Source organism: Syngnathus scovelli, chromosome 1 (assembly GCF_024217435.2).
Source record: "Syngnathus scovelli strain Florida chromosome 1, RoL_Ssco_1.2, whole genome shotgun sequence".
Lineage (NCBI taxonomy): Eukaryota > Metazoa > Chordata > Actinopteri > Syngnathiformes > Syngnathidae > Syngnathus > Syngnathus scovelli.
The window spans coordinates 28,208,523-28,224,999 of record NC_090847.1 but is presented as its reverse complement, the minus strand read 5'-3'; the positions used below and the strand labels follow the sequence as shown (position 1 = coordinate 28,224,999).

The 16,477-nt window shown below is 51.4% G+C and overlaps 2 protein-coding genes and 1 long non-coding RNA gene across 7 annotated transcripts; 1 reads left to right on the top strand and 2 right to left on the bottom strand.

Annotated features, from left to right (window-relative positions):
- Positions 1 to 553: 553 nt before the first annotated feature.
- LOC125990180 (uncharacterized) lies at positions 554 to 2,695 on the bottom strand. The gene is made up of 2 exons (XR_007488845.2): positions 2,299 to 2,695; positions 554 to 1,007 (listed from the first exon to the last, which is right to left on the bottom strand). It is a non-coding gene; the product is annotated as an uncharacterized lncRNA (long non-coding RNA).
- On the top strand, positions 878 to 7,880 carry slc44a1b (solute carrier family 44 member 1b). 3 transcript variants are annotated; one of them, XM_049756905.1, is made up of 16 exons: positions 878 to 1,020; positions 2,251 to 2,340; positions 2,702 to 2,844; positions 2,919 to 3,055; positions 3,790 to 3,883; positions 3,962 to 4,131; positions 4,199 to 4,288; positions 4,357 to 4,502; positions 4,575 to 4,761; positions 4,889 to 5,057; positions 5,210 to 5,366; positions 5,432 to 5,515; positions 5,717 to 5,854; positions 5,927 to 6,163; positions 6,230 to 6,328; positions 7,043 to 7,880. In XM_049756905.1, the coding sequence occupies exons 1-16, from the start codon at positions 976 to 978 to the stop codon at positions 7,064 to 7,066; spliced, it is 2,010 nt and encodes a 669-aa protein (XP_049612862.1). In that variant the 5' UTR covers positions 878 to 975; the 3' UTR covers positions 7,067 to 7,880. The 3 variants fall into 3 exon arrangements, with proteins under 3 accessions (XP_049612862.1, XP_068507157.1, XP_068507158.1); XM_068651056.1 differs by having other exon boundaries at positions 6,230 to 6,968; XM_068651057.1 differs by lacking the exon at positions 878 to 1,020 and adding an exon at positions 1,439 to 2,047 and having other exon boundaries at positions 6,230 to 6,968.
- Positions 7,881 to 8,364: 484 nt separating this feature from the next.
- On the bottom strand, positions 8,365 to 15,758 carry tbc1d2 (TBC1 domain family, member 2). Of its 3 annotated transcripts, none has more exons than XM_049756859.1 (16): positions 15,490 to 15,758; positions 13,155 to 15,032; positions 12,971 to 13,076; positions 12,276 to 12,396; positions 12,088 to 12,191; positions 11,639 to 11,832; positions 11,278 to 11,547; positions 11,047 to 11,166; positions 10,863 to 10,973; positions 10,512 to 10,793; positions 10,251 to 10,451; positions 9,991 to 10,178; positions 9,781 to 9,901; positions 9,531 to 9,716; positions 9,347 to 9,468; positions 8,365 to 9,153 (listed from the first exon to the last, which is right to left on the bottom strand). In XM_049756859.1, exons 2-16 carry the CDS (start codon positions 14,643 to 14,645, stop codon positions 8,940 to 8,942), a joined length of 3,831 nt encoding a protein of 1,276 aa, XP_049612816.1. In that variant the 5' UTR covers positions 14,646 to 15,032; positions 15,490 to 15,758; the 3' UTR covers positions 8,365 to 8,939. The 3 variants fall into 3 exon arrangements, with proteins under 3 accessions (XP_049612816.1, XP_049612820.1, XP_049612828.1); XM_049756863.1 differs by lacking the exon at positions 15,490 to 15,758 and adding an exon at positions 15,332 to 15,483; XM_049756871.1 differs by lacking the exon at positions 15,490 to 15,758 and adding an exon at positions 15,171 to 15,322.
- Between the last annotated feature and the right edge of the window lie 719 nt (positions 15,759 to 16,477).

Here is a 16,477-nt window from a genome sequence, read left to right as displayed (position 1 = left end):
ACCACGTCGGGCTCTGACAAGTCCACACTTAGTGGAGTTTGGAGTTCTGCATCGTAATCGATGTATCAAAATTGGTGAGAACTCAAGATTGCATACTTGCATTGGTTTGCTTCTGGGAAAAAAGGGCTCCTGAAGATCCCTCGTATGATTTCTTCAGTCATGCTTTGCTAGTCAAGTTCTAATTTGAAACAGGAGCGCTTCAAGGGTTGGATGCATTGACAATCGACGACTGTGTAGTTGAAGTTCTGTATCGGCCACTGAGAGCGAAGGCCCGAGGCGGATTCACATTCGCATGGCAACGAAATACAAGCTGAAATCGGACTGGACCCAAAACGAAACGTCCTCATACAGCATGAGGACAGTGCGTGACTCCTTCAATAGGACTCACTCCCACGCTACGTACTCGAGTGGAGTGGCCAGCCGTGTGCGTGTGCTGACCCCTGTGACGACAGTGTCAAAGTTCATCGAGAGAGCCAGTAGAGGTCGCGCTCGCCAAAGTTTTCGACCATTCATGAATTGGAAGCTGAAAACAAACCGCAATCACTTCAACGTATGAGTTACGACGAACATGATTCATTTTATTAGACATTTACTTCAGTTGCTTCCCATTTACATTTTGAAGATAAAGTGTGCTCATCAAATAAATCAATGAACTGTTTGTCTCGTGTGCACACATTCTCTCACACACAAACACACACACAGCCTGGTACAACAGTAAACAAAAGGACAAAAGACATCTGTGTGCACATCAGCGCAGAACTCCTTCTCTCGTGACCGACCAGATCGTCTGAGACCTTCCAAGCCGCTCCAGGACCTTGCAAATCCTTCAAAGTTTGGCTACAACCAGCCTTTTCGAGTCACTCCAGGGGCTTACGACTCTCCACCCACCGGGAGGATCTGTGGCCTTCCGAAATTTACAGAGACCTTCAAAGTCTCCTCGGGACCTTCTGTGTGTCTGAAGGCACAGCCATCACGATGGAGGCCAGTCGTCCGGAGGACCAACTTCACTACAGGTTGAAGGTAGAGAAAATCCGAATTGAGGACATAACATTGCAAAGATGGCATGATGTTTATTCTTTGTGTCACTACAATGACCACTTGGCTTGACCTCTGCCTTCGCTACCCGCTTGTGATTTTTGAAACCTTCCTAATTGAAGACATCACTCAATGACATGCGGCCACCATCTTGTTTTGTGACATGATCACGTCACGTGATGTCATATTGTATATTGTACACACTCATATGGTGACATCATTATTCACATACACTCATATAAAATGTCTTATGTACTTTTTTTTTTATATTGCTGTGATTGCTGATCTTTAAAATTGCATGATCGAGCCGTGTGTAGATAATCCCTGGGCTACACCATGACAATGACATCATACTCTAGAGTGTGGTCTCAGTCTCCATGATGAGATCACAGTCCCCTTTACCATGGTGACCTCATCACATTTTTGGTATGTGGAGACATTTGCATACGAGGCGCGACGTCGCCGGGAGAATATTTTCTTTTTATTATTACATTCAAAATCGTGTTAGCGTCTTCAAGCAAAAGGCTAATTTCAAAATGGCTTCATTATCTCCGCTCAATCTTCTGATGGTTGATTTAGTGAGTCCAGCCGACAGCCTGTAAGCAAGTGGAAGCAGCCGCCTTGGTGCGTGCGAGGAGTCCCTCTTGTGGCGGCATCGAGTATTGCGTCGCGTCGATAAGCGCCTGAGCGGGCTTTGTTGTTGTGGGAGCGCGCATGCGCAGTGACATGAATGGCCGCTGCGCTGACAGTCCACCAGGAAGTGAGGCGGCGACCAATCGTCCGACGATTGAACGACCAGGCAGGCAGGGACAGACGGCGGCTATCGGCCCGGATTGCACCCGCTTCCGCTTCCGGCTTCGGCCTTTTAATGCGGGCCGAATAACCCGCCGCCGCCTGGCCCCCCACTCCCCCACCCCCGGCCGTCGGTGCCGCTCGGTTCGAGCTCCGTCACATCGCGCGCACGTCCTCCCCCCCACCCAGGGATGAGATGGGATGCTGCGGGAGCGCGGAGGTGAGCTCTGCCCGGTTCGATTCTGCTCTCTGCGCGTCTGCAGCGTCGAGTGATTCTATCCCATAATCCAACAATACTGCTCATGGTCGCTCTTCATCCTATTAGCCGCTGGGTCACTCGGCCTGCTAACGGTGCGCGCGGTTGCGTGCGTGCGCGCGCGCGCGCATATTGACGTGCCTTGTCTACGTGTGCGCGTGTTGCAGAGGACAAAGAGAGAATGGAGACCACTGGAGGATCGAAGCTGCACTGACCTGCCCTGGTTCCTGCTCTTCATCATCTTCTGTGTCGGCATGGTAACGGTCCTCATCTTCACCATCCTAGATCCCGCTAACCTGGAACAGGGGTGTCAAACATGTGGCCCGCGGGAAGTCAGATCTGGCTCGTGGGGGATAAAACAACAGTTCATTTGTCGAGCGTAGAAAGAGGTGTGGCTAATTTTCTCCACCGGAGGGCGCATCGACAACCACGACAGTAGGGTTTCAGTTTGTATGCCGCCATGAGCCGCATGTGGTTGATTTCCACAATGATAAAGAATTTCTCGATCTGAACAAAAAAAAAAAAAGAGGACCCCCCACGACATGGCCCCTGATCACCAATGACACCCCTGACCCAGAGGTTCTATGCTGTGCCAATTGTTGCGGTGGCGTCCCTCAGGGCAGCGTGTGCGCCTTCACGGTGGTGTCGGGAGGCGCGGCCCGGCTGGTCCTGGGCTACGACAGCTACGGCAACACGTGCGGACAACGGAACCCACCCTTGGAGGGCGTCCGGCTCAGTGGCCTGGACCACACGGAAAGGAAGTCGGTGCTCATTCACTCGTTCACCGGCGCCCGCGTTTGCCGTGACTAACGTGTTGTGGCGTCCGTCCTCTCAGGTTCGTCTTCTTCTTGGATCCTTGCAACATCGACATCGTTCAGCGGAAGATGAAATCAGTGGCGCTCTGCGTGGCCCTCTGCCCCCCGCACGTCCTCCACACGTACAATGACCTCACGACTTTTGCCACGCTCAATGGTGACAGCAGCCCGCCCACCCGTGCATGCACACACACTTGGACAGCCTGTGGTTTTCAGTGCCAATTTGACGGAGACACGACATTATGCTAGCAAAAGAAATGCTAGGAAAAAGCTTTTGCTGTTCATCCAAACTAGAACATTGGTTGGTTTCACCAAAATCACAACGTTGTGACCAAAAAGCAGAGAAAATGAGCATCTGTGCAATCAAACATGTCAAGTAGAACAGTGACTTGAAGATTTTTTTTTTGTGTAGAGTTGCTACAATTAATCAGTTCATTATCGACTATTCGATCACTTCGAGCCCTTTATCTTTTGCGCCATCTACAGGGGTCTGTTGGTAATTACAATGGTTAACATGTGACAGCACACGTGATGAAAAAACTGTTGGGCATTTGTGCATGTGATGAGCAACAAACACGTTGGAAACTAAGCAGATGTTCGCTACAGTAGCAACAGTGAAGAAGCGGAGCTAGCATGAGAAGCTAGGCTAACATCCGCCCTTCGCTGCGGTCGTGGTGAGACAGACACGTCAACGCGGGCAGTTTCTCCTCCATTTGGAGCTTCAGCCTTCTTGCCGAGTGGCTACCTCGGTTTGACGTCACACTCGCACAATCCCCGCAGCAAATCAACTCGACAAAACACGCCAAAGGATGTGCGCTCAAATATAGAACAGCTGGAAAAGACAACAAAGGAGAGCGATGGCGATGACAAAAGTGTGCGTGTGTCTTTCAGGTTCTGAGTTGTGTTCCTACGAGTTAGCGGGTCACAAGTACCCCAGTCTACCCGAGAGGTTCACCAAGTGTCCCAAACTACCTGTCCCGCCCAGGTAATCACAAGCGCAATCTTGAGAAGTGGTCAAGCATGTCCAAGACCTTGACCTCTGACCTGTGACTGTTCTCTCCAGCAAGCCTTTGCCGCTCTTCAACCGCTGCACGCCCGTGGACATCTCGTGTTACTCCAAGTTCGCCGAAGCCGTGGTGACCTTCGTCGGCGACGACTCCTTCCTGCACCGGGTCATCGCCGGCGTGGCGGCCAGCAAAGAAGTCATCGTAGGACTTTGTCTCCTCGCGCTGGGTCAGTTCCCAAACGCTTCACCAAAGTCCGCCGATGTCTACGACTCACTAACCTCCGCGTGTCTTAGTGTTGTCGATGACGCTGACGGTGATCATTCGCTACATCTCGGCGGTACTGGTGTGGATCCTCACCTCGGTGGCGGTGCTCGGCTCTCTAGGTGAGCTCATTTCCCGCCGGCCTCGTTTTCAAAGTCAGAGCATTGGCGTGACGAGTGTGTTGTCTCAGCGGGGACCAGCATCCTGTGGTGGTTCTACGTGGACCACCGTCTCCACAGAAACGACACCAACGCCGAACCGGCCAAAGAGGAAGAACCGGGACAGGACGACGACCAGACGCTGCTGGTCTACGCCATCGCCGCCTCCGTCTTCACGGTACAGAGACCGTTAGACTTGGTGGTGTTGGGATTTTGTGGCGAGATCTTGGTGTGATTTTGTCGCGCTCAGGTGATCCTACTGCTGTTGATGCTCTTCATGAGGAAGCGCGTGGCACTTGCCATCGCCTTGTTCCACGTGGCCGGAAAAGTTTTCATCCACCTGCCGCTGCTGGTGCTGCAGCCCTTCGTGACCTTCCTCGTGCTGCTCCTCTTCTGGATCTACTGGGTCCTCGTTCTGCTCTTCCTGGGAACCAGCGGTACGCGCAACAAACATCTTGCCAGCGCTCGGGCAAACGTGTGTCACGTCTCGAGCGGGTGGTCGTCAATAGGCCGTACTCGCTAACGCTAGCTAGCCTCAGAGTAAGCTCGTGTCTGCTGCCGCAGGGGAGGCGGTGCACAATGAGGAGTCGGGCCTGACCGAGTTCCGTCTGACGGGTCGCTTGGAGTACCTGACGTGGTTCCATGCCGTGGGCCTGCTGTGGATCACCGAGTTCATCTTGGCCTGCCAGCAGATGACGGTGGCGGGCGCCGTGGTCACCTACTATTTCACCAGGTCAGTTTAGCAACCGCACGTAGCGCTAGCATCAACACGCCACGATTATTAGTCCGTCGTTCTACGCAGAGGATAAAGAATACGGTTCGCTGCTACGTGAAGGCACCTGCGAGGATCGTGACTATTGTGACTATGCGATGGCGCCTTTGCAGGGACAAGAAGCGCCTTCCGGCGTGGCCCATCGTGCGTGCGGCCTTGCGGCTGCTGAGGTATCACGTGGGCACGGTGGCCAAAGGCTCCTTCATCATCACGCTGGTCAAGATCCCCAGACTCCTCCTCATCTACGTGCACAAGCAGCTCAAAGGGAAGGTAACGGCACCGACGGTGGCATCATCTCGGGGGCTGGCGAGCTCAGTTAACGCCTTGTGTTTCAGGAGAACGCGTGCGCTCGCTGCGCGCTCAAGTCGTGCATCTGCTGCTTGTGGTGTTTGGAGAAGTGCCTCAATTATCTCAATCAGGTGACTTCTTTCAGACAGGCAAATCTTGGGACACAATGGTCTTCCTTTTTTGAAAGGCCTTTCATTTGAGGCTGTTTGATAATAAAATATAACGTCACAGAAACATCTCAAATAATCTTGTCGGAATACAAAAGGCCACGGCTCATTGGTTGTTGTCGTCAAAAATCCAAAAGATAAATCAAAGTTTTTGCCCTTGGCCAGAACGCTTACGCAGCCACGGCCATCAACAGTACGGGCTTCTGCACGTCGGCGCGAGACGCTTTTGTCCTGCTGGTGGAGAACGCCCTGCGAGTGGCCACCGTCAACGCCATGGGGGACTTTGTGCTCTTCCTGGGGAAGGTGAGCACTGGCGGACACGCTAGCGGACGTGATGCCATCAAGATACGGGCTAAGCTCCTCTCCCTCCACCAGATCCTGATCGTCACCACCACGGCGTTCGCCGGCGTGGTGCTGCTCAATGCGCGGCGGGATTATGCCGAGTGGGTGCTGCCCCTGGTCATCGTTTGTCTGTTCGCCTTCCTGGTGGCGCACTGCTTCCTGTCTGTCTTCGAGATGGTGGTCGACGTACTCTTCCTTTGCTTCGCCATCGACACCAAGTACAACGACGGCACGCCGGGAAAGGAGTTCTTCATGGACAAAGCTCTCATGGTGAGTGCCGTCCAAAAGAATTTGCCGCTTCTTTGTGGCTACGTTTCCAATGTGGCTTGCGCGCAGGAACTGGTGGAGCGCAGCCGGCGCACCGAGCGGGTGGTTGGCCGGGGGCGGAGCCGAGTCAAGGAGGCGCCGTCGGAGGGGGCGGAGATGAAACCCATGGTGAGTGCGGGAGGTGATCCAGGGGGTGGGGCCAGCATCAGCGTGTATGTGGAGTGGGAGGAGCTGGAGGAGTTCCAGGTCTACTACCTCCTGGTGGCCGTCTTCCTGGACTACGCGTTGACGCCACACGCCAACTTCCTGTTGTGCCTCAGCCACGACGTCTTCCTTTTCCTGTGCGTCTATCTGCCCACCTCCTCCCTCTTCCTCTTCGGACGCCTGCTGGGCGAGCCCGCGAGCTCCGCCCCTCCCATACCAACTGGCTCCGCCAGCCAATCGCACTGCACTGACAGAACCGACCGCAAGCACTGATGTGCACGAGCTAACGGCTACGTGCTAACTGCCTTATTGTCAGCATCATCTTCATCATCATTGCCATGGTCATCATCTTCATTGGGGGTGTTCGATACCAGTTTTTGTCAGCCTTGATACCATTTTGTCCATATATCAATCGTGAGTACCGAGGAGGACTTAGTCTATTTTTGCCTTAAGTATCGGTTTCTGGTATCGGAATATGGGCTGTATTGTCTCAAGAACGACACCTGGTATCGCTGCTCGCCCATCCTTTTTCATCATCATCAATTCATTTGATCCTTTTTGTGGTTTTCCATCACTACCTCTTCATCATCATCAACACCTGCCGGTATGTCACGTAGCCGCTAGCTAGTCCACGATTAGCCGCAACGTTCGCGTTTCACCATGTCTTTCTCGTTTCAGGCTCCCGGGACGAGTTCGGCTTGACCAATCGAAAAGCAGCCAGTGGGACTTGTTGAAAGAAAAGATTTATTTTTTAGCAACGTGTAACTTGTTTACTGTCTTTTCACTCCAGGAAAACAATATTTTAATAACAATAAGTCGACGTAACAAGCACTTTATAAGGAAGCACTGCTCCTTTGTTCTTGGTTTGATTCTTCTTTTGTGAGACTGACTCATCTTCACTTCAAGGACACTTGTTGGTTTGTTTGTATTTTCTTGATTTGGACATCGAGACGCTTAACCATCTGACTGACGATGATGATGTCATCGGGGACTCCGGTTGCGACGCAAATGTGATGAGTGGCGGAGGCGACGGCAATGAAAGAAAAAAAAAAAAGGCTTCCTATTGGAGACGCTAACTTCTCAGGAAGTTACCGGAAAGTGCCGTCGTTTGTGCTGATGACGCTCGCTAGTGATCGTAAGACAACCACCAACAAACGGGACAGGAAGTTCAACTTCTTTGGATCGCTCCACCCTTCGACAGCGTCCACTTTCGATTCGACGCCAGGATCGTTGAAAACATTTGACAACGCCATGAGCTGGTTGGCAAAATTGTGACATCACAGCACACTTCCTGTTAGGTGGCGCTGCGCTGAAGCCTCCCAACAGGTTGGCAGGAAACAGGCATGCTGTCATCTTCGTCATCATGGCCGTCGTGGAAGTCATGTGACTCGAGCGAGCGTTTTGGCTCACTCAACTTTTTCTTCTGTTCCTGGAGGTTTTTTTGATATTTATGCTTTCTTATATTCGTTTTTTTTTTTTTTTAAGAAAAATAGTCGAATAAAAATCATCACCTGTGGATTGTCATCTTCTACCTTTAATCATTGTGACAGGGACCGTTTTAGTCATTTTTCTTTCCCGGGGCAAAAGGTGGGTTAGACTGACAAATATGGGGGCTGGGAAATTATTTGGAAAAATATTTGACCCTTGTGATGATAAGTGGTTCAGATGATGAATATTTTACAAATAAAAAATATGTTGGACTTAAATGGGGGTACAATAACAACAAATATGATAATATATATATTATATATATTGAATAATGTAAAAAATATTTTTAAAAAAATCACGTATAATTGAGCTTGTGAAATGTGTTTGGGGAAAAAATTAAAACAATTTAATTACCCCAAATTCTTTCACAGAAACATTGATGGGCAATATATATTTACAGAAAAGAAATTGCTCAATTTTCCACAGGGTGCAACAGATTTTTTTTTGTTTTTTTTTAATCATTCTAGACACCCCAAATATACATCCATATATATATATCTAGCAGAAAAAAAAATGTTCATCAACATTCATTTTACTTACATACAAAATTTATTCTGAAGAGGCTTCTCATTAAATAACGTGCAAATTCAAGCCTATAAGGCCTATCTTTAATTTAATTTAGCATTTGTAGCTTCAGTCGTTTTTCCAAACTTTCGCCTCATTTAAATGTAACTTTTTATGAACATCCACAAATCTTTTGAACAGACCATGCCAAACCTTTTGTTTGTTTTAAGTGGAATTTAAAAACGTTGACTATCTTACCTTTTGTAGTCTTCAAAAGTGGAGCAAACTGGCGTCACCTCAGGTACCATCGAGATTAGAACCTTGTCGGCAAATAGACGTCTAGCTGCCCAGAAGTTTTTGCGCTCATTCATTCCCAACCATTTACAAATTCAAAGTGAACAACTTGACTACCAAGCTAACGGCTAGCTAGCCAGGTGTATGCCGAGAAGAAGAACCCGCGGGCTCTCGTACGCCCCCTTTTGGTGTGGCTGCCCTCTTTGTCTGCCTCACCTCGAAGATTTTATTTTATACACACAGCAAAAAAAAAAAAAAAAAGTGCTGTATGACAGAGAAAATATTGGCTTTAACTCATCCCCTCGTCATCATCGCTGGCCCCATTGTCCATCTGGTTGTCCTGCTGCTGCGAGCAGTCGCCGCTGAGCGCCGCAAAGGCCTTCTGCTGCTCCTCCAGCTCTCGCAGTTCCCTTTGCAAGCGTTCCAGATGAAGCGCCCGTCGGTTCTTCAGCAAGCGGCCGGGGAACGGGTTCATGTCGGCGAAGGCCATTCCCATCAGCTTCCTGCACGCATGCACACGCGCAAGCCATCGGACCAATGCCAACACGAGTCAGTCAAAATATGATCAGTGGTGGTGATGACACGCCAGAAGAGGGCGCCCTTCTCGCACAGCGCTCAGAGAAACAGTGTTGAACATAGCTTGAGAACAAAACTGTACTCGAGGTTAGGTGTGACCGGTGCAGGTGGTCCCAGTACCTGGCATCTGTGATGGTCTTGGTAAAGAAGCGAAGGTACTGGTAGATGTCCACGCTGTTGTGGATCTTCAGGATGTCGTCTTCTTTGTATTTGAAGAGAGCCAAAGCGTACCTGAACATCACCTGTAGCGCAAGAAGACTTATCAATGAGTGTGCGTGAGAGAGCATTGCGCGTACGTACGTACCTTGGTGCCCTCGTACAAAAAGGCATCCCAGAGAGGCAGCAGGATATCACTGGGAAGACTCTCCACAAAAACCACCAGGAACCAGTTGAAGGAGACCAGAGACACGTCAGTGCCGTGAAGGTCAAAGTGGGCCGCCAGTCGAGGAAGCTTCTCCACCAGGAAGTCCTTCAGGACATGCTGGTCTGCCTGGAAGTAGGGAACTTGATCGGTCAAGCCGCTCCACGCTCTACAAAGTGAGATCATTGCGGACCTGCGCAGCCAGAAGGTTCTTGGTGTAGTAGTCCTGAGGCATGATGGCATCCACCACGGCCACCACGCACCAAAAGGCGTCCTCCTCACTCTGGAGGACCAGAAGAGCGATGGCAGCCAACCTGGGACATGCGTCACAGCGAGTCAAGCTGATTCTCCATGAAACAAGGCGTACTGAAGGTGTATCGCGGTATTTCTGGAGCGGGCGTACCTGTTGAGACCCTGGCAGTAGCCGATGGAGGGATTCTGCCAAGAGAAGGCCAATAGGATGCGCTGCAGCTGCTGGTGGGCGGGGCTAGACGGGGAGGAGAAATTGCGGTTGCTGGTTAGGGTTCGGTGAAGGTCCAACTGGATCTGCCTGGAGGCGGGATGAGGACACGTGTGACTCTTGTCGCACAACTGGAGACACACGGGAAGGACGTCAGTCAGACCCAACGTGAACGTGACAGTTCGGGAATGGGCGGGACCTACCTCCTGGTATCGCTGCGGGTGGCGCTCTCTGGCAACCCTGGTCTTGATTCGGACCAAGCAGCGCCAGACGCGCTGCCGGTACTCTGGAGGGACGCCGGCCCGTAGAAGACCTTTGAGTTCTGGCGAAGGGCAAAAGTCATCATCGGACCTGCCGGCAAGATACTGAGCCCAGCGGCTCAATAGGGGGCGCTCTCGACCCTCCTGCAACAAAGAGGGGATGAAGTTTGGTCCAGTAGACCAGAGGCTGGTGTCAGGTCAGACCTGTCGCAGCAGGTTATGCGAGCGGATCTCCAGCGCTTGTATCTTGGCCAGAAGCTTCACGTCTTCAACCTCGTAGTCGGGGATGATCTTGAATCCGTACTCGTCGTGGAGGCTGTTTGTGGAGGCTTTGATGTTCTTGGCCTGCCCCTGCAGAGCGTCCTCTACCATCTTTTGAATCGTCCGCTGTTGGTCCGGATCCAGACTTCTGTTCTCCTGGAGCTCCCGCAAAACTCCCAGGTAGCGACTCTCGGCCTGGCACTGCCACGCCTCCAGGTAGGCACACTGCGGCGGGAAAAACCGTCAGTCGGCCGAGACACAGAAGAAGCTGGCCTGACGATCCCGCCGACCCACCTTGACCATCAGACTTCGCTCCTGCTCCGAGCTCTTCCTCCACAGTTTGGTTAGCTGGAAGATCTCAGAGTTGAGAAACTTGTTCTGCGTCTTGTAGGCCTCAATGTCATCCTGAAGCAGACGCAAACAAAGGTGACTTTGTCAGCCCGACATGTCGGCGACCTCTCGAGAACATTTTCCTGACCTTCAGGTCCTCCACGCGCTGCTTGAGTTGTCTGAGCGAGTCCGGAGCGCAGGTGGGTGGGGTCCAACTCGGTGGAGCGGACACGCATGCTGCCACGTGCTCCGACAGCTTGATGATCACCTAAGCAGGTATCAGACGGGAACCGGTCACTATTTCATGATCAATCGTGAAAGGGTTTGCTCCTTCGGTTCAAAAGAACAACGGGAAGTTGGACACAGGAACTCAGCTCACCTCCCGCTTGGCTCGGTTCTCCTCGGTCAGCTTCCTGATCTCGTCCTGCAATTGCGCCACCTGCAGGTCTCTCTGGTCCAGATCGCGTCTGGTAGCCTCCGCCGCCGCCTGCGCTCGCTCGACGCGTCCGAGCAGGTCGGCCGCCTGGCGCTCACGATGCCGCAAGAGTTCCAGCCGTTCCTGCTCGCCCTCCGCCGCCATAAAGTCCGCGCACGTTCGTTTTTCTCGCTGGGCCGCCTCCAAGGTTTTGTGGAGGAGCCACACGAGCTCCTGCGGAAAAAAAAAAAAAAAGAAGTTCCAAAGTGCCAATCTCGTCCGCGCGTGTTTTGTGCACGCTATCGTGCAAGCTGAGCCTCCTGACCTTCTGAGCTTTAACTTCCTCCGTCAGCATCTCCTTGTCCCGCCGGAGACGGGACACGGTCTCTGAGGACATAGTCGCCGTCCTCGTCGAGGAGCTCAAATTCTTCTTCCTCCGTGGAGAATCCAGCGGAGCTCCGCTGGCTCCATCCTCCGCCGCTCGTCCGACCAGCCCGGCAGGAGACATCGATGTGGTACCTGGAAGAAATGATTGAGGATGTTCTAGTTCGGGACAATTAATCCAAGAGACCAAGACCACATCTGCAGCACTTTCAGATAATCCTACATCGCTCTCACAGGAACCCAGCCCGGTGGCAAATAAAAGAAATTGCCTACAGACGCCGCAAAATATCATCAGGGAATAATTTTGGCTTAAGAAATGACTAAGTGTCATTTGGGGGCGGGGCTTTTCAGGGAAGCTGATCTTTCAGTCTCATAGCAACAGGTACATACCGGTGCCATTGGCGGCGGAGGCCCCTCCGGCTGGAGCTTGCACGTAGAAGACACTTTGGGGCCACTCTTGAGATGATCTCTTCCGAAAACTGTGGACCGTGTTCCTGTCATAGGACACAAAACAGTTGTTGGCAAAGGGTCTCGCTTCCTCACTTCCTTCCATCCTTTGAATGGAAAAGGAGACTCACTGGATCTGGATGAAAGGATGTTTGATGGACATGTTGGCGAGCGGCGTCCTTTGAGGCGACTCGCTGGCGGCCTCCTCCCCCACCAGTCCTGCGGGACTCTTCAGCATCGGCAGGAAGTCATCTGCGACCACAAGCAGCCGATTAGTCACGAGCGCTTTGGCACTAGGGGGCGCTCTCATTCATTTTTACATGCCTCAATAGAAGTAGAGGACAAAAAGCCACAATTGAACTAGTTTCGTATTTTTCAGGAAGAATACATTGCCTGGGTGTATACAAAAATACTCCCAAGTGTGATGTCATAAAAAAAAAAAAAAAACTGAACTTGACTGGGCTGTGACTCTACTTGCGAGACGAGAGGGTGAAACTTTTTCATGCTCGGACAAGTTACGACAGAAGCTGGATTCCTGATGAACAGGTCAAATGGTGACGGGGCAAAACACACAAACATACACGCGCACACAAACACACACTTATAACGCCATACTGAAACTACTAAGAGGATGGGGGTCCTGATTGTGGTTTATTTCGCTGATGATGTCACCAAAGAGGGGTCCTCAGCAACAACAGGAAGCTCCCGAAAAAGTCACTTCCTGCTTCCCGCCACCCCGCCCATCTGCACAACATTCCTTCCCCACACTGCTGCTCACGGCGCTACAAACACCGGAAAGTACGGAGGTCACCGTCGCACGACCCACCTGTGCTCGTGGCATCGGGGCAGGCGTTTGTCTGGTTTTGTCGGTGTTGCCAGCGTTTGAGCTGCAGCTGCTGCAGCCAGTACAGCATCAGATCTTGCGTCACCGCCTGAGGAGGGCAGAGCAGAACGCGGGTCGAGTGGCGGGACGGGATGTTTGCGACGGCGCTGTGCTGTCAGAGTTGTACTTTTAACGTGTAGGTACGCTCGGGCGTCTCGATGTGGAAGGTGCCCATCTCGGCTTTGAGCGGGTAGGTGAAGGTGGCGGAGCTGAGGTCCACCCGGCCCAGCGGAGTCACGTCCTGAGGGGTGCGGTAGTAGAACATCTGGTTCTGCTTCTCCTCATAGGTGAACCAGCGCCGCTTCCAGGCCCGCAGAGGGCCCCCCTGCTTTTGCAGGAAACCGCAAAGTTTGGGCTCTTCAGAAGTACCTGGAAAGTCCCAGTGAACAGGAAGAGGAATCTGATGGGGGGCCAGGTGAGCGGGTGGAGGAGCTTGATGAGGGTCATCAAGGTGAGCAGGTGGAGGAGTCTGTGCAGGGGTAGGAGTGGAATGGAGGTCCAGGTGAGAAGAAAGAGGAGCCAGTTGGGGGTCAAGGTGAACAAGTGGAGAAGCTTGAAGGAGGTCCGGGTGAGCAAGCACTAGCGTCTGATTGGGGTCTGGGTGAGCAGGGGTAGGATTGTTGTAGGGGTCCAGTTGAGCGGTGACAGGAGCCTGATGAGGGTCCAAGTGAGCAGGTGGAGGAGTCTGACAGTGGTTTAGTTGAATGGAAGGCTGAAGGTCAAGGTGAGCTATGGTAGGAGTCTTACAGGGGTCCAGGCAAGCAGGGAAGTCTAGGTGAACAGGCGTATGAGTCTGCTGAGGTTCCAGGTGAGCAGAGGTAGAAATCTGATGGGGGTCCAGGTCAGTAAGAGTAGGAGTCTGAGGGAGGTCCAAGTGAGCAGGATGAGGAGCCGGATGAGGGTCCAGGTGAGCAGGAAGAAACGCCTGCTGATGGTCAAGTTCAGCAGGCGGCGGGGGTTCATTGTGAGCAGGGGCAGGAGTCTCGTGGGGGTATGGGAGAGCAGAGGTAGAAGTCTGATGGGGGTTCGGGTCAGTAAGAGTCTGAGGGAGGTCCAAGTGAGCAGGAAGCTGGGGTTCAAGGTGAGCAGAGGTCTGATTGAGGTCTGGGCGAACAGGAGGCTCGAGGTCTCGGTGAGCAGTGGTAGGAGTCTGATGGGGGTTCGGGTCAGTAAGAGTCTGAGGGAGGTCCAAGTGAGCAGGAAGCTGGGGTTCAAGGTGAGCAGAGGTCTGATTGGGGTCTGGGTGAACAGGAGGCTCGAGGTCTCGGTGAGCAGTGGTAGGAGTCTGCTGAAGGTCCGGGTGAGCAAGAAGAGGCGCCTGATTGGGGTCCTGGTGAGCAGGAAGTTGGGAGTTCAGGTGAGCAGGTGAAGGAGCTTGATGAGTAGAACTCTGACTGGGGTCCAAGTAAGCAGAAGCAGCATTCTGAAGGTCGCCCAGGTGACCAAGAAGAGGGATCTGATGGGGGTCCAGGTGAACAGGAAGCGAGCAGTCCAGGTGCGCAACAGAAGGAGTGTTCTGAGGGTCCAGCTGAGCAGGGGAAGAAGGCTGATGGGTGTTCAGGGAAGGAGGAGGAGTCTGAACGGGTGAAGGTTGATGTGAATCATTATCCTCTTCCATCGTCAAATCCAGGTCTGGTTCTGGTGGTAACCCTTGGCTTTGCTGGTTTTCTGCTTGAAAATCTGGATGAAGTTTTATCAAGATGGCAGGTTTGTTTTCCAGGATTCTGAGGGGTCTCTTGACAACTTCGCTGGGAACGTTGCGTGTGGATCCCTGCAGGACTCTGGAGGACTCCGATGAGTCTATCCTGTAGTATTGTTGGTCTTATGCGTCTCGAGAAGACTCCGGACGGTCTCTGGTAAACTGTGGCGGAACGCAGATCGGTAGATTCGGTAGTGGTGGTCTGACGATGACATCACAGCATGTTGATGCAATCTGAGCTTGGCAGGAAGTGACACGGCGGATGAGGCGGTGATGTCATTTCCCGTACAGTGCTTTGCGCCTATCCTGAAGAAAGCACAAACAATTGGTTTGAGTGCAGATGCTGACATCAGATCATGCTGAGAAGCTTCTTGACAGGAAATCACTCACTAAAACAATGAAAAACGCAAACAATGTAGGCACAATGGCTGATTTTATTTTCACCTGCCAGGAGCATTTGGAGATCACAACAGTCGTCAAAATGGCGCCGTGAATTAGCGGGACATCTTTTCCCAAACGAAATGTTCATCTTTGGAGGTTACGGCCAAATTTCAGCTCACACACGTTCCAAAAAAGTTTTGATGTGGCAAGAGTTTTACGCTTACCCTTAGATTCCAGTCAAGCGCACTGGTACACTTTGTGAGTAGTCTAATAAACTCCTCCCTATTACTCGAATATTTCTAATGATCACACTAGTGTCACTTCTGTAGTAAACTTGGTTGGAAGAAATATAAAGTTTTGACTTTAGCGTCTGTGTACTCACCGTGGGGCGTGGCCTGAACACACCTGGATCCCGTTTGATTGACAGCTGTGGCAAACGCACCAGGAAGTGGCGTGACTTCTTTGGGTTTACTTCTTCTGACGTACCTGCGCTCGGTTACTTTCTCTTGAGATCTGCTTCTTCTTCTGTGTCTAATTGTGTTTGAGAATCTCAGACGTTCTCATTTCAGATTGTTACTTCGCATTTGTTTTTGTTTTTTTCCCTGGCGTCTGTTCTGTCCCGCCTACATCGATAAACCAACAAACGAGGAAACCAGCAACTTCCTCGTTCGACTATCAAAATAATTGTCATGGGGTTATTTCAAAAAATAAAATAGTCTTAAATTTTATCACTTCAAAGTTGAGTACAAATACCTGTCGTGTAAAACTGAAAACAAATCACCAGATGTGGGCTTTGTTTAAAAGCTCGTATTTCTGCCAGTAGATGGCAGCACACCCACGCGCAGAAGGACACACACACCGACGCACACACAAACACAAAGACGAGCGGGGCCTCGGGGTCTTCAGAAAGCTGATTGGTTGGGAATGTCTAAAAATAGCCTCACCATCATCTTCATCACTTCAATTTTCCCCAATCACCCCTTTTTTATCATCTTTGTCGTCTTCATCATCTTCCTCACTACCATGGTCATCTTCAGTATCGTCCAAATTTTAGAGGCATCGTTGTCATCACTCCCAACTTGTCATCATTTCAAATCATTGCAGTCTTCGTCACAATCATTGTCATCATCATCTTTGCTGTTTTCATCTTCATCACCACCGTCGGCTTCATGACTATCATCATCTTCCTCATGATCTTCTTTCTTGATGGCTTGTTGTCGCCATGGTCACATGCACAACTACTTCCAACTCCCACCAAACTTTTCCCTTCTATTGCTCTCATATCAATGTCAACAATTTTATCGTGTGCGTGTGTCGTCTTCGTCACTTTTGTCAAACTGAGACTGTGCAGCCATAAAAAAAAAGCCCCC